The sequence below is a fragment of the Triturus cristatus genome, chromosome 3_1 (genome assembly GCF_964204655.1).
Source record: "Triturus cristatus chromosome 3_1, aTriCri1.1, whole genome shotgun sequence".
In the NCBI taxonomy this organism is placed as follows: domain Eukaryota; kingdom Metazoa; phylum Chordata; class Amphibia; order Caudata; family Salamandridae; genus Triturus; species Triturus cristatus.
The window spans coordinates 61,847,627-61,868,036 of record NC_140583.1 but is presented as its reverse complement, the minus strand read 5'-3'; the positions used below and the strand labels follow the sequence as shown (position 1 = coordinate 61,868,036).

The window sequence follows — 20,410 nt, the reverse complement described above, 5'->3', positions numbered from 1 at the left end:
GCCCAGTCACCTTGTTGCCCCAGCAGGCCTCGGTCCCTTATCTAGGCGTGGTGCTGCCCAGTCACCCTGTTGCCCCAGAAGGCCTCTGTCCCTTAACCAAGTGTGGTGCTGCCCAATCACCCTGTTGCCCCAGCAGGCCTCAGTCCCTTATCTAGGCGTGGTGCTGCCCAGTCACCCTGTTGCCCCAGAAGGCCTCTGTCCCTTATCCAGGTGTGGTGCTGCCCAGTCACCCCCCGTGGTGCTGCCCAGTCACCCCGTGCTCCCTGTTGCTTCTCGGTCCCTTATCCAGGCATGGTGCTGCCCAGTCACCCCGTGCTCCCTGTTGCCCCTCGGTCCCTTATCCAGGCATGGTGCTGCCCAGTCACCCCGTTGCCCCAGCAGGCCTCAGTCCATCCCATATCCAGGCGCGGTGCTGCCCAGCTACCCGCCATAGTTCTGCCCAGCCACCCGCCATGGTGCTGCCCAGCCACCCGCCATGGTGCTGCCCAGCCACCCGCCGTGTTGCTGCCCAGCCACCCCGTGCCTCCTGTTGACCCTTGGTCCCTTATCCAGGCGCGGTGCTACGCTGTTGCCCCAGCCCTCGGTCCCTTATCCAGGCGCGGTGCTACCCTGTTGCCCCAGCAGGCCTCGGTCCCTTATCCAGGCGTGGTGCTGCCCAGCCACACGCCGTGGTGCTGCCCAGCCACCCCGTGCCTCCTGTTGCCCCTCGGTCCCTTACCCTTCCCGGTTAGCACCAGAGCCGGGCCCCGTCGCAGGGGCTGCCACTGCACGCCTCGGTAGTCTAAAAAAGCACAAAGCTATCATCGTTAACACCAGCGCGCAGGTCTTATAAATGTAGCCATAATTCCTGCGCTCGGCCGAGGGTAGTGCCGACCCCCGGCCCCCATAAATCAGCCCCGTTTAATGTGGCTCCCCGCCGCCAGCCCCGGCGTGCGGATAATGAGGCGGGCGCAGGCTGTTCCTGTTTGCCCGCCGCTCTGATCCGCTTGTCAGCCGCAGAGTTATGGATGAAGTGACCAGGGAGCCCGATTGGAAGCAGCTGCCGGGAACAAAGTCCGTTTCGAGGTGTCTGTCTGCAGGACGGATGCTTCCCGCGGGCCCCAGGGAGGTGAGAGGGGTGCCGGCCTCTGAAGGGCCCTGGCAGCCGTCTCTCCGGGTAGGGTCACCTCTATGAGGTGAGGGGGTGCCGGCCTCTGAAGGGCCCTGGCAGCTGTCTCTCCGGGTAGGGTCACCTCTATGAGGTGAGGGGGGTGCCGGCCTCTGAAGGGCCCTGGCAGCTGTCTCTCCGGGTAGGGTCACCTCTATGAGGTGAGAGGGGTGCCGGCCTCTCAAGGGTCCTGGCAGCCGTCTCTCCAGGTAGGGACACCTCTATGGGGTGAAGAGGGTGTCGCCCACTGAAGGGCCCTGGCAGCCGTCTCTCCAGGTAGGGTCACCCCTCTGAGGTGAGACAGTATCCTGCAGCAGAGGTGCGCAGGCAGTCACCTCTTAGGGTAGGTGTCACCTCTCTCAGGTGAGGGGGGTACCGCCCCCTGAAGAGCCCTGGCAGCCGTCTCTCCGGGTACGGTCACCTCTGTGAGGTGAGAGGGGTGCCGGCCTCTAAAGGGCCCTAGTAGCCGTCTCTCCGGGTAGGGTCACCTCTCTGAGGTGAGAGGGGTGCCGTCCTCTGAAGGACCCTGGCAGCCGTCTCTCCGGGTAGGGTCACCTCTATGAGGTGAGAGGGGTGCCGGCCTTTGAAGGGCCCTGGCAGCCGTCTCTCCAGGTAGGGTCACCTTTATGAGGTGAGACGGTATCCTGCAGCAGAGGTGCAGAGGTGCGCAGGCAGCCACCTCTTAGGGTAGGTGTCACCTGTCTGAGGCGAGTGGGGTACCGCCCCCTGAAGGGCCCTGGCAGCTGTCTCTGGGTAGGGGTCACCTCTCTTGAGGTGAGAGGGGTGCCGGCATCCGAGGGGCCCTGGCAAACGCGTCTCTCCGGGTAGGGTTACCTCTCTGAGGTGGGGAGGGAGCCGGGCGCTGAAGGGCCCTGGCAGCCGTCCCTCCGGGTAGGGCACCTCTATGAGGTGAGAGGGGTGCCGGCCTCTGAATGGCCCTGGCAGCTGTCTCTCCGGGTAGGGTCACCTCTCTGAGGTGAGGGGGTTACCGCCCCCTGAAGGGCCCTGGCAGCTGTCTCTGGGTAGGGGTCACCTCTCTGAGGTGAGAGGGGTGCCGGCATCCGAGGGGCCCTGGCAGACGTGTCTCTCCGGGTAGGGTCTCCTCTATGCGGTGAGAGGGGTGCCGGCCTCTGAAGGGCCCTGGCAACCGTCTCTCCGGGTAGGGTCACCTTTCTGAGGAGAGAGGGTCTCCTGCAGCCGAGGTGCCCCAGGCAGCCACCTCTGAGGGTAGGGGGGTCACCTTTATGAGGTGAGAGGGGTGCCGGCCTTTGAAGGGCCCTAGCAACCGTCTCTCCAGGTAGGGTCACCTCTCTGAGGTGAGACAGTATCCTGCAGCAGAGGTGCACAGGCAGCCACCTCTTAGGGTAGGTGTCACCTCTCTGAGGTGAGGGGGTACCGCCCCTGAAGGGCCCTGGCAGCCGTCTCTCCGGGTAGGGTCACTTCTCTGAGGTGAGAGGAGTGCCGGTCTCTGAAGGACCCTGGCAGCCGTCTCTCCGGGTAGGTCACCTATCTATCTATCAAGGCGAGGTTCACCTCTCTGTGATGTGGAGTGAAGCAGCCGTCTCTCCGGGTAGGGTCACCTCTCTGAGGTGAGAGGGGTGCTGGCCTCTGAAGGGCCCTGGCAGCCGTCTCTCCGGGTATGGTCACCTCTCTGAGGTGAGAGGAGTGCCGGCCTCTGAAGGACCCTGGCAGCCGTCTCTCCGGGTAGGTCACCTATCTATCTATCAAGGCGAGGGTCACCTCTCTGTGATGTGGAGTGAAGCAGCCGCATCTCAGGGTAGGGGTCCCTTCTCTGTGGTGAGAGGGGTGCGGGGGCCTAGGGGCCAACCCACCGTTTCTGAGGGCAGCGGTCACCCCCACGTCTTTGTGAAGTGATACAGGGTGCTGGCTGATACAGAGTGCAAGTGAGGGGAGAGTGAAGATTAGAAGGGTTCTCAACAGAGGAGCAAGTCTCTCCAGAGTCAAAGCTGCTGAGGCCGTACAGGAGTGCAGTCCAACGTGAATCTGTTGGCTTCAGCAGGCTCCAGTGGAAAAAAAGCTTCAGAATTTGGTGACCCATTATATATCACCAATTCTGAGACCATACGATAGTGGTTCTAGTATGGGGGTGCCTTTTCAGTCATTTTTTGAAGATGGCAGAAGAGGGTGTTTTTTCTTAACGCTAGTTGGATTGAGTTGCAGATTTTGGGTGCAATCCTGGTGGGGTGGCTCAGTGTTGGGGATGTTTGTTTTGTGTGTGAAAAGTAGCGGTTCTGTCGTAGTAGGTTCACACTTTGTAGTGCTTGGAATCTAGCTGAGATAATACGTTTTTTTTAGCCAGATATACTTCGGTGAACCTCCATGTGAGGCCTTGTGTCTGGCTCACGTTGGCTTGAATTGACTTGGGGCCTCCTTGGGCAGCCAGTTGAGGGATCATAATGAGGGTGTTGGGCAATGTCTTCTGGAACCGGAATACCAGTCGCGCAGCATTGAGGGGCTCTCTTAGTTAGGCGCAGTGGATGCTTGGTGTGCCGGTCAAGAGTCTGCTTCCGTAGTCCAGACTTAGGAGGATTAGTGATTGCATCAAGGGTCAGGTTTTGAGATCTTTGGCTGAGACCAGAGACTGCTTTTCCTATAGAGTCTGATCTCCTGTTTGGGGGTCCTGTAATAATTCTTGCTATAATCTCTTTACAGCTGTATTCTAGGATCTTGTAATAAGTAAAGTAAAGTTTATATTTATATATACACACACAGACAGCCTTTAGTCGGCTCTGTTCTGCGTTGTTCTGTCCGAGCGTCATTTACGCTCTGCTCCCAAGCCGCGGCATGACAAATAATCCAATCGGTGTTGGGTACTGCGGACTCTCATTAGAGCCATGAGCACCTCTGTGGCTATCATCATTCGTGACTCCACACTTATCAGCCCTCCAGTCCTTACTAATGGACTAATGATAGATCCAAGCTTTATGGAGTAAAGCGTATTTAGCCCTTGAGAGATTCAAAGACAGCAGGGCAATGGAGGGTCCCCCTAGTCACAGCCTCCTCTCTGACATTATATGAAATGTAGCACAGTTCAAGGATTTGTCAGAGGCTTTTATTGATGACAAAGGCAGGCTTTACAACCATCACAACCTCAGCATCCTCTCTAAGGCAGCATTGAGGCCGTAGGAAAGAGAGACCACCTCTACTTCCAGCTTCCACACCTCCTCTAGCACCCCCGCCTTCCTCTCCCCCCTCTCCAAGGCACCTATAGTTCTAACTTGTTGAGCCACGAAAGTCCCCCGGGAGGCTGGATGTCCATTACTTCAGACCAGTGGTCATTCAAATTGTGCACATGAAGTATATTCTACCCTTTCGACAGACCCCGCCCCATATCCCACCCCCTCTGTCCAATCAGATGGGAGAATGCCTTTGTATTTGCACCGAGATGTGGAGATCCTGCAGAAAGGAGCGTTTGAGCTGGTGCCATCAGTAGGGAATCTGACCGGGTGCTACTCTCAGTACTTCCTGGTTCCAAAGAAGGACTTGGGTCTGCGTCCAATCCGGAGCTCAGGGTTTCAACTCTCTTTCTTCGCACAGAGAAGTTCAAGATGCTGTTCCTGGGGTCAGGTGTCTTTGGTGCAGGTGATTCGACATGGATGACTTGTGGTGGGCTTTCACACTATCAGTTTGTGGTCTGACAGCAGTCCCCGAGCCTTGACGAAGGTGATAACGATGGTTGTGGCTCATCTCAGAAGGTCCAGATTCCCAGTATAACTGATAAGGTTGGGGCTTATCCAAAAATGATGTAAATTAGCCATTAAGTTGACGTCAGCAAATGAATTGCATCAAAAACACGGAATGGCTCTTAGCTACAGTCTGTGCATTATGGGGAATGTGATGTCTAACAAAAAGACTACACAGCAGCCACGGACTGTCTTAACCAAGCCAACCAACCAATGGTAAACCCTGAAAAGAACATGACACCCAGGTGCTGAGGGAGGCTGGCCTGAGACCTGCTCTGTGTAGTTCTGGTTCCTTGTCGCTAGATGACGTGTAGTCCTGCAGACTGCTAAAGCAGCACTGCTTGAAAAAGAGCCTGCTTAGCCAGTAGAGCAGCAAGCATCCGCAATGAGGGGAATTACTAGCAGGGCGTGCCAATGCCAACCGTGAAGGGGTCCACTTAGAGAGCACCCCCACCTTTGAGACATGCAGCGGTTTCCCATCTTAAGCCTATGTTAAGGACAGCAACTAGTGGAGTTAGATTTAACATTTTTTTTTTTTTAATAGTCATTTGTTTTGCAAAGTGGTTGTTTACAGGTAAAATTATTTGATGGATTGTGAGGTGTGCAGTGAAAGTTTATTAACACTTCTTATTAGTGCTCTAGGATATAAACATACAGCTGATCGTCAAAGACCGCAGTCAAAGGGAAAAGGTGTCCTCCATTCCTTCCCCTGCAGGTTAGGTCTTGGGGGCTCTCTCTTGTCCACTGGTGCCTCCCAGGCCCCCAGGGCTCCGTTCAGCTCAGGTCGTGTGAACTTTCAAGCCTGGAGTTCAGTGCCTGCCCAAACTTTCTGCCATTGCTCCTGCACACTGCCAGCATCTCTAGTATGTTTTGTTTCCCCTCCCTGTCTTTTTGTTAGTATTGAATCTTTGGGCGCTATTAGATGAATCATTTTATTTAGTGAGTTCGACTTGCTCTTGTCCCAGTGTCTTGTTTGTATTATATATTCGCTGTTCATCTTCTTGCTCTTATAGTTTCATCTGTTTGTGCACTCTGTGACGCTCATGGGTTTGTGCCCATGAATTCAAGATCTGAGCCTGTGGCTGCTGTGGCTCCTGAGCACCGACTCGTGTGGCGCGCGCGGGCTCTGAAGGTCGCTAGCATGGCGCAATCCTGCACATGTCTGCTCATCATGTGCTGCATTATGTTCCTGGCTTCATTTCATTACTGATGATGCATCTGTTTTTCTCCTTGGTTGTAATTTCAATTTTCCATGTCATTAAGTGCGCCTTGGAGGGTGCCCTAATAGAGCCCGTGGTTGCGGGTTTGCTTGTGTGGAGGGAGCCTGCAGCCTGGCTCGCACATGGCTGAAGAAGATAAGTGGCTTGGCTGGTAGTCGTAAGCATGCGCAAGAGATTTCCCTCCCTGAGGTTTAAAAAGCCCCAATGGCGTATTGGAATATACTCTAAGCCGTATGTTAGGATCGGGGTAATCTTTGTTCGATAAACTTCGAGGAGAGCTGAAAAATGTCGCCTTACAGTGGAGTAGTAAAACCCTTTTATTACCCTTGCGTGGGATACTGTTTTTTGTTCAATCTGCTGAAAGTGCGAGGCAGTACCGGTGGACTGAGAGAAAACTATCCCCAAATAGATATAAGTAGATGCTGTTTCTACTAATCTTCCTCCTAGTTTCCAGGTCAGAGGTATTGCTATTTTCCTTCCCCTGAAAGGTACTATTTTTGTTTTTGAAATACTTATTTTTAAAAAGTGACTTTAAGTATGATTAAAAAGAGCCTCCATGCTGCGCTGCAGTCCAATTGCGGTTAGATAGTGTTTGGAGCTGTGATCACGGGTCCAGTAACACCCGCATGGAGCGAGGCGACTGTTGTACCTATTGTACCTGTGTTTGGAGCTGTAATCACGGGTCCAGTAACTCCCACATGGAGTGAGGCAACTGTTGTACCTATTGTACCTGTGTTTGGAGCTGTAATCACGGGTCCAGTAACACCCGCATGGAGTGAGGCAACTGTTGTACCTATTGTACCTGTGTTTAGAGCTGTGATCACGGGTCCAGTAACACCCACATGGAGTGAAGCAATTGTTGTACCTGTGTTTGGAGCTGTAATCATGGGTCCAGTAACGCCTGCATGGAGTGAGGCAACTGTTGTACCTGTGTTTAGAGCTGTGATCATGGGTCCAGTAATACCCACATGGAGCGAGGCAACTGTTGTATCTGTGTTTGGAGCTGTAATCACGGGTCCAGTAACACCCTCGTGGAGTGAGGCAACTGTTGCACCTATTGTACCTGTGTTTGGAGCTGTAATCACGGGTCCAGTAACACCCACATGGAGTGAAGCAATTGTTGTACCTGTGTTTGGAGCTGTAATCATGGGTCCAGTAACGCCTGCATGGAGTGAGGCAACTGTTGTACCTGTGTTTAGAGCTGTGATCATGGGTCCAGTAACACCCTCATGGAGTGAGGCAACTATTGTACCTGTGTTTAGTGCTGTGATCACGGGTCAAGTAACACCCTCATGGAGTGAGGCAACTGTTGTACCTGTGTTTAGTGCTGTGATCACGGGTCCAGTAACAACCATATGGAGCAAGACAACTGTTGTACCTATTGTACCTGTGTTTGGAGCTGTAATCACGGGTCCAGTAACACCCTCGTGGAGTGAGGCAACTGTTGCACCTATTGTACCTGTGTTTGGAGCTGTAATCACGGGTCCAGTAACGCCCGCATGGAGCGAGGCAACTGTTGTATCTGTGTTTGGAGCTGTAATCACGGGTCCAGTAACACCCTCATGGAGTGAGGCAACTATTGTACCTGTGTTTAGTGCTGTGATCACGGGTCAAGTAACACCCTCATGGAGTGAGGCAACTGTTGTACCTGTGTTTAGTGCTGTGATCACGGGTCCAGTAACACCCATATGGAGCAAGACAACTGTTGTACCTATTGTACCTGTGTTTGGAGCTGTAATCACGGGTCCAGTAACACCCTCGTGGAGTGAGGCAACTGTTGCACCTATTGTACCTGTGTTTGGAGCTGTAATCGCGGGTCCAGTAACGCCCGCATGGAGCGAGGCAACTGTTGTATCTGTGTTTGGAGCTGTAATCACGGGTCCAGTAATGCCCAAATGGAGTGAGGCAACTGTTGTACCTATTGTACCTGTGTTTAGAACTGTGATCACAGGTCCAGTAACACCCTCATGGAGTGAGGCAACTGTTGTACCTGTGTTTAGAGCTGTGATCACGGGTCCAGTAATACCCACATGGAGCGAGGCAACTGTTGTATCTGTGTTTGGAGCTGTAATCACGGTTCCAGTAACACCCTCATGGAGTGAGGCAACTGTTGTACCTGTGTTTAGAGCTGTGATCACGGGTCCAGTAATACCCACATGGAGCGAGGCAACTGTTGTATCTGTGTTTGGAGCTGTAATCACGGGTCCAGTAACACCCTCATGGAGTGAGGCAACTATTGTACCTGTGTTCAGTGCTGTGATCACGGGTCCAGTAACGCCCAAATGGAGCGAGACAACTGTTGTACCTATTGTACCTGTGTTTGGAGCTGTAATCACGGGTCCAGTAACACCCGCATGGAGCGAGGCAACTGTTGTACCTATTGTACCTGTGTTTAGAGCTGTGATCACGGGTCCAGTAACATCCTCGTGGAGTGAGACAACTGTTGTACTTATTGTACCTGTGTTTGGAGCTCTAATCATGGGTCCAGTAACACCCTCATGGAGTGAGGCAACTGTTGTACCTATTGTACCTGTGTTTGGAGCTGTAATCACGGGTCCAGTAACATCCACGTGGAGTGAGGCAACTGTTGTACCTGTGTTTGGAGCTGTAATCATGGGTCCAGTAACGCCCGCATGGAGCGAGGCAACTGTTGTGTGTTTGGAGCTGTAATCACGGGTCCAGTAACACCCACATGGAGTGAGGCAACTGTTGTACCTATTGTACCTGTGTTTGGAGCTGTAATCACGGGTCCAGTAACACCCACATGGAGTGAGGCAACTGTTGTATCTATTGTACCTGTGTTTGGAGCTGTAATCACGGGTCCAGTAACATCCTCGTGGAGTGAGACAACTGTTGTACTTATTGTACCTGTGTTTGGAGCTCTAATCATGGGTCCAGTAACACCCTCATGGAGTGAGGCAACTGTTGTACCTATTGTACCTGTGTTTGGAGCTGTAATCACGGGTCCAGTAACATCCACGTGGAGTGAGGCAACTGTTGTACCTGTGTTTGGAGCTGTAATCATGGGTCCAGTAACACCCACATGGAGTGAGGCAACTGTTGTACCTGTGTTTAGAGCTGTGATCATGGGTCCAGTAATACCCACATGGAGCGAGGCAACTGTTGTATCTGTGTTTGGAGCTGTAATCACGGGTCCAGTAACACCCTCATGGAGTGAGGCAACTATTGTACCTGTGTTTAGTGCTGTGATCACGGGTCAAGTAACACCCTCATGGAGTGAGGCAACTGTTGTACCTGTGTTTAGTGCTGTGATCACGGGTCCAGTAACACCCATATGGAGCAAGACAACTGTTGTACCTATTGTACCTGTGTTTGGAGCTGTAATCACGGGTCCAGTAACACCCTCGTGGAGTGAGGCAACTGTTGCACCTATTGTACCTGTGTTTGGAGCTGTAATCACGGGTCCAGTAACGCCCGCATGGAGCGAGGCAACTGTTGTATCTGTGTTTGGAGCTGTAATCACGGGTCCAGTAACACCCTCATGGAGTGAGGCAACTATTGTACCTGTGTTTAGTGCTGTGATCACAGGTCCAGTAATGCCCAAATGGAGTGAGGCAACTGTTGTACCTATTGTACCTGTGTTTAGAACTGTGATCACAGGTCCAGTAACACCCTCATGGAGTGAGGCAACTGTTGTACCTGTGTTTAGAGCTGTGATCACGGGTCCAGTAATACCCACATGGAGCGAGGCAACTGTTGTATCTGTGTTTGGAGCTGTAATCACGGTTCCAGTAACACCCTCATGGAGTGAGGCAACTGTTGTACCTGTGTTTAGAGCTGTGATCACGGGTCCAGTAATACCCACATGGAGCGAGGCAACTGTTGTATCTGTGTTTGGAGCTGTAATCACGGGTCCAGTAACACCCTCATGGAGTGAGGCAACTATTGTACCTGTGTTCAGTGCTGTGATCACGGGTCCAGTAACGCCCAAATGGAGCGAGACAACTGTTGTACCTATTGTACCTGTGTTTGGAGCTGTAATCACGGGTCCAGTAACACCCGCATGGAGCGAGGCAACTGTTGTACCTATTGTACCTGTGTTTAGAGCTGTGATCACGGGTCCAGTAACATCCTCGTGGAGTGAGACAACTGTTGTACTTATTGTACCTGTGTTTGGAGCTCTAATCATGGGTCCAGTAACACCCTCATGGAGTGAGGCAACTGTTGTACCTATTGTACCTGTGTTTGGAGCTGTAATCACGGGTCCAGTAACATCCACGTGGAGTGAGGCAACTGTTGTACCTGTGTTTGGAGCTGTAATCATGGGTCCAGTAACGCCCGCATGGAGCGAGGCAACTGTTGTGTGTTTGGAGCTGTAATCACGGGTCCAGTAACACCCACATGGAGTGAGGCAACTGTTGTACCTATTGTACCGGTGTTTGGAGCTGTAATCACGGGTCCAGTAACACCCACATGGAGTGAGGCAACTGTTGTACCTATTGTACCTGTGTTTGGAGCTGTAATCACGGGTCCAGTAACACCCACATGGAGTGAGGCAACTGTTGTATCTATTGTACCTGTGTTTGGAGCTGTAATCACGGGTCCAGTAACATCCTCGTGGAGTGAGACAACTGTTGTACTTATTGTACCTGTGTTTGGAGCTCTAATCATGGGTCCAGTAACACCCTCATGGAGTGAGGCAACTGTTGTACCTATTGTACCTGTGTTTGGAGCTGTAATCACGGGTCCAGTAACCCCCTCATGGAGTGAGGCAACTGTTGCACCTATTGTACCTGTGTTTGGAGCTGTAATCACGGGTGCAGTAACATCCACGTGGAGTGAGGCAACTGTTGTACCTGTGTTTGGAGCTGTAATCATGGGTCCAGTAACACCCACATGGAGTGAGGCAACTGTTGTACCTATTGTACCTGTGTTTGGAGCTGTAATCACGGGTCCAGTAACATCCACGTGGAGTGAGGCAACTGTTGTACCTGTGTTTGGAGCTGTAATCATGGGTCCAGTAACGCCCGCATGGAGCGAGGCAACTGTTGTGTGTTTGGAGCTGTAATCACGGGTCCAGTAACACCCACATGGAGTGAGGCAACTGTTGTACCTATTGTACCTGTGTTTGGAGCTGTAATCATGGGTCCAGTAACACCCACATGGAGTGAGGCAACTGTTGTACCTATTGTACCTGTGTTTGGAGCTGTAATCATGGGTCCAGTAACACCCACATGGAGTGAGGCAACTGTTGTACCTGTGTTTGGAGCTGTAATCATGGGTCCAGTAACGCCCGCATGGAGCGAGGCAACTGTTGTGTGTTTGGAGCTGTAATCACGGGTCCAGTAACACCCACATGGAGTGAGGCAACTGTTGTACCTATTGTACCTGTGTTTGGAGCTGTAATCACGGGTCCAGTAACACCCACATGGAGTGAGGCAACTGTTGTATCTATTGTACCTGTGTTTGGAGCTGTAATCACGGGTCCAGTAACATCCTCGTGGAGTGAGACAACTGTTGTACTTATTGTACCTGTGTTTGGAGCTCTAATCATGGGTCCAGTAACACCCTCATGGAGTGAGGCAACTGTTGTACCTATTGTACCTGTGTTTGGAGCTGTAATCACGGGTCCAGTAACCCCCTCATGGAGTGAGGCAACTGTTGCACCTATTGTACCTGTGTTTGGAGCTGTAATCACGGGTGCAGTAACATCCACGTGGAGTGAGGCAACTGTTGTACCTGTGTTTGGAGCTGTAATCATGAGTCCAGTAACACCCACATGGAGTGAGGCAACTGTTGTACCTGTGTTTGGAGCTGTAATCATGGGTCCAGTAACGCCCGCATGGAGCGAGGCAACTGTTGTGTGTTTGGAGCTGTAATCACGGGTCCAGTAACACCCACATGGAGTGAGGCAACTGTTGTACCTATTGTACCTGTGTTTGGAGCTGTAATCACCGGTCCAGTAACACCCTCGTGGAGCGAGGCAACTGTTGTACCTGTCTTCTAAAAGGGTGACCGGAATCACCCAGTATGTTATCGCCCAATATCTTTGCTGGACACCACGGTAACACTGGAGGGCCAGGTACTCCTTTCAAAGCTGGAGGAGTGGGCAGAGGCTACTAACATTCTGCCAGATGTTGAATATGGTTTCAGATCAGGAATTGGCGCTGTGGAACAATCTCTAAGTCTCTCCCTCCTGACTGGTAAATTTGTCCATGTAAAGAAAATGCATTGCACTTAGCGTTTATGGATCTCTCGAGCGCATTAGATACAGTGAATTGCTCCAAATGATGGCAAATTTTGGAAAATGGGGGGGTGGTTGAGAAGGCACTGGTCACTTTATTGCATCGTCTCCGTTGAGTTGCCATGGTCGAAATATGTTGCGGCCAAAGGGTGGCACGCACTACACCTTTAAGCAATAACCGGGGAGTGCAACAAGGATGTATATTGGGTAGGTTTTTATTTTTAATTTATATCAATTGGCTAGAACTTTTTTTATTACAAAACAGGATTGAAATCCCAAGGTGGGTAGTCGTTATTTTCCCACGCTGTTATATGTGGATGGTGCTGTCCATATAGCTAGTTCTGCTCTCGGCCTACCAGTTTTGTGTTGACACCTTTTGTGATATTATGGGCTCCTTGGATTTAAAGGTAAATCACTGGAAGTCCTTTAGTATAATCAGCCGGCATAAAGGCATTAAAATTGAAGTGCTTCAAAGCAAAGGTGTGCCTGTTGTCAAAGTAAATCGTTGTAATTAGGAATTCCTTTTGACTCGCATCATAAATGGGGCCCACTGTTGATTTTGAGATTCCCACAATTTTTTATGAGCGATTGAAGCCCTATTTAGCTTAATCTTAAAGTTGAGTCATAAAGACGTGAGAGATAACTCTTTTTAACTCCAAATGCATGTATGTTGCTACCTACGAGGCAGGTGTGGGGGGTTATTCTAATTGTGAGATTCTTCAGAATTTACAAAACCGATTTCTTTCTAGTGTGCGAGCGGTTCCCTCAGAGACACCCACCTATGTCTACCATTCGGAAGTTGGACCGACTCACTTGAGGCACATACTTGGGTTGGCCCCTCTATTGTTATGGCTTAAGATTTGGCAATCTCCAGAGGTAGGTCTTACAAAACCAATCTTGAAAGATTGTATGGCCGTGGATAATATGGCAAGGACCCCCGGTAAGCCGATGTTAGGGATGTCTCTGTAAGTATGGGGTACCACCGTACCCTACCAACCCAGATGCAGTCTGAGATACTGAGAGAGCTCGGAATAGTCTTCTTTTGTATGAGCAGCGCCAGCATGAGCATCAAATAAAGGCTTGTCATCTTTATTCACACTGCCCTCTAAATATTAACTGAAATTTTATCTAACTTTTATAGAAAACCCTCAGTACGTATTTTATTAACCCGCCTACGCCTCGGATCATTACATGTTCTTCTAGCCTTTCCTCAATGGGGAGTGTAGTTTGCAAACCTTCCAAATTAACCTTGTGAGAATCGCTCCCAACAAAGCATAGCCCACTTTATGCTTTTTTAGGTCTCGCCTGAGCCAGCGCATGCGCTGTGTCATGCAAGACATTTAGTATACGGGTTTTCGAAGTGCTACCCACTGGCTTTTGCTGGCCTAAAGCTTGCATTCACGCGAGCGTGAACGTGCACTGTAGCCAGCTTTCAGCGTCCGAGGCGCAATCTGGAGCGTGATTGCTTTCACTTTTGGCGGTGCTGCAAGCGCACCACTCGCGTGTTTGCCGGTGTGCGCGCGCACCCCTGCTTTTATGTTTTTCGCGCGATCGCGATCACTTTCCTTTTCCCACGCGGCCAATGCTTGTTGTTTTTGGTACTTTCCTTGTTCTGGTTATCTGCGGTTACTAATCCCTTATTCCTCATTGGTCTGTTTGATGACCAGCACCTCCCATTAATAGATTCCTTCTGTATCCTAGCCCCTCCTGCCTAATCATGCATTGGAGTTTATTGAATTTCTCCCTGCTGCCATCCTTCAATCTGTTTCTTGGGCTTATCGATTCATTACTGCAGTCCTACACCTCCAGTATCCAACGAGGTATGGCTCATTGCCCGTCGTTGCCCTGTTGCTCTCATATTGTCTTCAGTCTCAGTGTGAAGTTTACATTGCTTTCACTCCTTTGCTATTATGTTGCTAAAGCCCCTTCTCAGTCTTTACCTGCCACGTAGGTATGCTCAGGGGCTGTTCCTGGTTGTTCATTCCGCTACCTATACTGTGTTTCCTGCCGGCTGTCTTTCTACTCTGAGCATTTGTATGACACAGTGCTCTCTCTCACACACACACATCCCCCTCAAGGCTAGATGACTGCTCGGAGCCTTTGGTGCTGAAACAGTGACTTCTAAACATGTTGTATTTGGAGCAGTTCAGATGGTTCTGATGGCCTTCCATATACTGCAAGACAACACACCAATTCTGCACAGTATCAATAAGCATGGTGTCTGGTTCTGACCCGGTATTGAGAACCCTTTGCTTGTGACAATGTGCTCCTAAAATGGGCATCTTCCCAGTGGCAGCCCATCTTCTGGGCTGCCTAAATGTGAGGTCATTTGCACTATGTTGCCTCTAGCTCAAGGACCCAGAGAGGGCAGGCCTACCCAAAGGGACGGGGATATTATCTTCTAAGGAGTGGGATGCCCACTTGGGTATCTGTTTGCCACAGCCCAGAATAGCACGTGACCCCTGCGGTTATGAAACAACTCATAACTCCATCTCTTTGGATGCCTTTAGAATTGACGAGCTGCAGGGTCTGCCCTTAATTATTCCCACTAATTGACTTTTTTCCCCTCCAATGGAAATTGAGCTGGGCTAAAATCCGGGCTGAACCCCTGACTTGGTTTTATTTTTTATTTATTTTTCTCGCCATGCCTCCTAAGACCAGAGCCAGACTTATGCAAATCAACCATGGTCCTGCTCCAGTAAGAAAAGCCAAGCCTGAACTGCCATGCCTCGCTCCCTTTGAACGGGAATACATGCATTCTCAGACTAGTTTTGGCCTATTTGGGCCTCATCAGAGGAATGCAACTTGGAATCTATGTCACAGTGAACACTGTACCCATGTCTTGGCAGATTAATCTGTTATGCCACTGATTCTGCGGGTTCTTCGATATAGGGGTGACATGCTTTCACAGCAAAAGTGTCCGCTTCTCAACACCAGTTGTCTGACAGTTTATTGTTCCACGGTGGGATTTGAATTTCTGGTTACCCCTTAGTCATGGCTTCGCCTTTCAAAGTGTCTTTACAGTTATCCTGTACTGTTACTGACATCACCGTTTCTTACCAGTAGAGAAAACATTGGCCTATAGACTTGTCAAGCTTCAGGGTCTTTCAAACTAACCACATTTCAAGTTTGTTCTAGTGTGCCAAATTGTTCTTTGAGGTCAACCTTCAATCTGTCCGAAGGCTTTGTCTGTCTTCCTCATGGGCCAAGTTATTACTTTTGCATTTTTTTCCCTGCTCCTCATCCCACCAAGAAGGAGATACTACGTGGGCTGGAACCAGGCGTGTGATGCCATAGTACATGACCTGTAGAAAGCAAGACAGCAGATCTGCTCATGGTAGACCTTGCTGGAGCCAAGGAGGCGGATACACACAGTATTGGGTTAGGTTACTGTTACACAAAGATCTGGTCTTCCGGCTGAAATTTGTGTCCTCTGTAAGAGATCTATGGCAGTGTCTGCTGCTCTTACCAGTAATGTCTGTGACTGAGCCGTTCAGCCACTTTGGAAATATTTGCATACATTTGCAAATTGTCTCACTGCTCAGGCTTGCAGTAACCAAAAGTTTGCCAGGATCGTATTACATTATCGTTCATAAGAATCTGTGGGAAGAAGCATCGATCAGAAGCAAAGTTAATTAATGTCTAATGTTGTTTCTGGTGGATACTATATCTTCCTGCAGTTTACTCATCCCATATTGAACAAGCATTGGCATAGCCAATAGGTCTCGCTTTTGGGACCTTATAAGTATTTAGTTATGCAGCACAATATCCTTGGTGCAACAACATCAACTATTGCCTGGCTAAACACTTATAAGGTCCAAAGGCGAGACCTATTGGCTATGCCAATGCCTGTTGCTCTTCATATCGGTCATGGCAAGTGCGCTTTTTAGCTACAATGTTACATCCTCTCAATTTGAGAACTTATAAGAAGGGCATAGTATACTCACATCCGTTAGGTTGGGCGGCAATCTGTTGTTGCACAAATGCAATTAATCTTCTTGTGTAATTCTGCGTAATCTCTGCATTTTTGGGTAATTCCATGTGATTATGCAACATGGAATTATGAGAATTACGCACACCCCTATTAGTAACAGAGCCCCTCATGAGACCACCCCAACTCAGTTTGTGCGCCCCGAAGTAAAGAAATATTTTTCATTTACAGCACTGCCCATATAGATGCATGTGGATTGTGCTGCGTACGCATCGTGCACGTCCACCACAATTTTGTGCTTTTTTTGTGCACTGACAAAGTATGATACAGGACGTAGTTTAGCTCCATCCAGTGACTGACCAGCTATTTCCTGTGAAGTTGGAGTGGCAGCTGCTGGCTGGAAGAGCAGGCCCTCAGGCTGAGTTCATATTCTGACACTCTTTGAATAGCAAACATATTTTGGGACACAAAAAGCATGTTTGCTGCAAACGACTTGCTAGTATATTGGGGCTAGTTAGTACATTTGCATCTAATGATAAGCTAATAATGTGGGAAACATGAATGCGTTTGCTGAATTTCGGAATGGGTATTTTGATAAAATATGTGCAGTTAATTCAAATAATCAGGGGTTTTACGACAAGTATAGTTTACTGAAATGACAAGTATATTTGCCGCTCAAACTAACTGTCTGCTATTGTATGATATATTCCCAGCTTTTGTTCATGCAAACATTCAATATGGTTGTTATCCAGAGTGTTCTAAGGTGTGCTCTCGAATGGTACTGCGCACTACTTGATTTCAGGGTAACCGTGCTTGTGTCTGTTAGCGACACTGTGTGTTTCTTTTTTTTACTTTTTTACTTTTAGGATCTTCTTGACCCATTTCATTCTCTGTGATATTTCTTCTGTAAAGGTCACATGATTTCACTTCCTGGCAAGGAATCACTTCCTGTGTGACCCCAAATATAGCGTGCCAGCCCCCTGGTCAATAACAAAATAAATTGCATTGTGAACCCTGATATACAAAAAGGATGCTGTAAAGGGAAGGTTTTGTGTATAGCCAAGCATATTTGTGTAGAAATTTTTTTAACTCACAATTTTAAAAGTTGTAGGAACTAAGGCGCATGGAAATGATGTGGTGAGTCGCACTACCTGATCAAGTAGATCAGTGGTCTTTTGACTCTGCAGCCTACAGCTGGACGTACAGGCCTCCTCCCCTCCCTGTTGAGTTGGCGTTTTAGAAGATATTGTGGTGGTCTGATGGTTGTCGTCCGTCTGTCTCTCCACAGGTGTGGCGTGAGTTCCCGGACAGACTGGTCGGGTATCCTGGCCGCCTCCACCTTTGGGATCATGAGATGGACAAGTGGAAGTACGAGTCGGAATGGACCAACGAGGTGTCGATGGTGCTCACCGGCGCCGCGTTCTACCACAAGGTAATGTGACGCACAGCGAGCAGAGAGCTGGCCAGCCAGAGGTCCCTTCTTACGTCAATCTTTGCGTTCTGCAATAGTAGTAAGATTCCACCCCATTGATCATTCAGCATGGCCATACCTGCACACCGAAATGCGGTGGGCCAAGCTTATTTACCCTTTGCCCCCCCAGGTCCCATACCCCTCTGGCAGTTCTCTATCAATCGCGCTGGCATGCTGTGCTGATTTTCAATAACTTGGTAAAGTGCTGAAGCCTTTTAGTGCGCAGGTTGCATTATAATGCGTTTAGGAGGTCTGTGCTCCTACATAGAATCTACTCGAAAACCTCACCAAATAGATATGTCTTTAGTTCTTCTCCTAAATGCCAATAGGATTCAATTTTTCAGACCTTCGGGGGTTAAGTGATTTCACAGTGCTGGAAAATTTGATAAAAAGGAACAGTTTTTAAATTCTTTGCCTACGAGTTTGGAGTTCATTGAAAGCTTTTTTCCTGTTGCTCTGAGGTTTCTTGTTGGGTTGTACACACGTGATGCCTTAACATGCTTTCGTTGTCATGTCTTCTTACAGTAGTTGGTATCTTTAAGTCACAAGTTTTCTGACTGGCACCTGTTGTTTATGAGAGACTCCGATAGGGTTCGGTCTAGAATTATAGCCCCTTCTGTGGTTAGTTAGTTATTCTAAAATCACTTTCCGTGCGGCTGTTGCCACCTCCTATCATGACTTCAATCTGTGGATAACTACAATGCAGTTTTTTGACCCATAAAAGGTGTCGCCGCACGGATGCCCTTGTCCCTCCATCTTGGGTTGGGAATAACCCATGCAGTGCACTGTCAGTGATTGCATAGGTCATAGAAATGGTTTTGGCTGTACACTTTATATATCTAAGCTGTGCCCCTTCTTCTTCTTGCAGTATTTTAACTATTTATATACCTACAAGATGCCCGGCGACATCAAGAACTGGGTGGACGCCCACATGAACTGCGAAGACATTGCCATGAACTTCTTGGTGGCCAATGTGACTGGCAAGGCCCCCATCAAGGTGAGTGCTCCGCTTACCAACAGCTGAGGCCAGAACATGCTTCCCAGTTTGCAGTCTCTATCACATAGAAAATGCCCACCTCCACCCAGTAGTATTTACTCTAGGGTTTTAATTTCCATGTTCAACAAAAAGGCCATGATGCAGTGCATGCAACTAGTGCCTGCCTCTGAGAGTTTCTGTTAAGTGTGAAAGAAATGTACAGTCCTGTCTCTCTCGCATTCTCCCAACTTTCTACCCTGAAGTTTGCGATGTGGCATAATGACACTGACGGTGATGGAGTCCCTCTGTTGTAGCGATGACCCCATTTGGCCCAACCAATGTTGTATTGAAGCTTTTCATATTTCAAGTTTTTGTTTTTTCTTTGCTCTGCTGTTTTGGCCTTGCCGTGTACGGCATACTCAAAGTTGGTCCGCAAACTCATTGTGTTCTAGAAACTCTACCTGAACATCCGTAATGAGGTCCAACCAGGCTGAAGCGGTCTGTGGTTGCTTGTGTCCTCTTTCAGAGGGACGTGGCCTAGCAGTTTTCACTGGGCTGGCTCGTTTGAGATAGACCAAGCTTGATCTGGCTTTAAAAGTTGGTCCTTGTAGGTGATGCCACAGCTGAGCTATAACACTCTGAGATTGACTGTTCTCAAAATAATGACAGATGTTTAAAACCGAGTCAAGAACTTTGATCTATCACCTATGTGCGTGGCATGCCATCGGTCAGAGAGACTGGTACATCAGGGGTTGATGGGCATCCGAATTCAAGTTCAATAATGGACCTGAGCACATGTCTTTCATTCTAGTACAAGGAGCCCACAGGGAAGGTTTAATGTGTTTGCAGGATTCTGTGTTCGCCCCACTAGCGATCACCTTTGAGTAATTGAATGGCATTATATAGTACTTTACTATGGAATTTCAGTCAAAAGAAGGTGAATAGTTGTCTTGGTGTTTGAAGAGTGTAGGCACTGATTTGTATGTTTGAGACACTTGGGTAGAGCCTTTATATGTGTTTGGTTACTGCAGTAGACAAATCGTCCTGCAGGTAAAGATACAACTGTATCGGCAGCGCTGTGTATGGAATAAAGGGTTCACTACTCAGATAGCAGAGGTTTTGTTGCTCAAAATAGAGGTCTATTGGCAGAAATACATGTTTTTTTTTTTATAACTGATTGTGCGCATATACCATAGATAACTTTATGTAAAAAATGACCTCTGTGAAAACAATGGAAGGTAAACCTGGAGACAGAAAACCATGAGAAAAATCTTCCTCGTCAAGGCCCTCACCACCTAGTGAATTTAGCTGTATTCTACTCAGCGCTTAAGAGCTGCAAACGTGAGGTCTCATGGTTCCTGCAAGAATGTAAGGAGTTCTGTAAAACGCCAAGCACCCCGAAGGCTTTCAGCCCTAAAAGCAGGGAAGAAATACAGAGCTTTTCCACAACAGCTGAGAAACATAAGAAACCAAGTCGAGGCAGACTCCTTGATTGTACCCACTGTGAGCAAAAGATCTAACACCGTTTCACCTTTAGGGCTCCCAACTTAGAGACTGTAAGAGTTTGGATGCTGTGGGTAAAAAGTTGAAAGAGTTGTAGTGACCCAATGGTCCATAGTAAATGTACTTGCTTTACTGATCTGGTAGGTACATGAACAGGGAGAGGAGGTAGAGGAACTCATGCAACACACCCCAGAAAAATATAAAAAGTATTAAGAGGGTAAGTTATTCATGATTCAAAATCCGTCCTCCTCAT

The 20,410-nt window shown here is 49.0% G+C and overlaps 1 protein-coding gene across 1 annotated transcript in view; it reads left to right on the top strand.

Moving 5' to 3' along the window:
* Positions 1-20,410, top strand: part of EXT2 (exostosin glycosyltransferase 2) — a 399,733-nt gene that overhangs the window by 353,090 nt on the left and 26,233 nt on the right. Inside the window, exons 11-12 of the mRNA XM_085643454.1 lie at positions 17,496-17,639; positions 18,547-18,675. Coding sequence (XP_085499580.1) covers positions 17,496-17,639; positions 18,547-18,675 — 273 coding nt within the window. The remainder of the gene's footprint in view (positions 1-17,495; positions 17,640-18,546; positions 18,676-20,410) is intronic.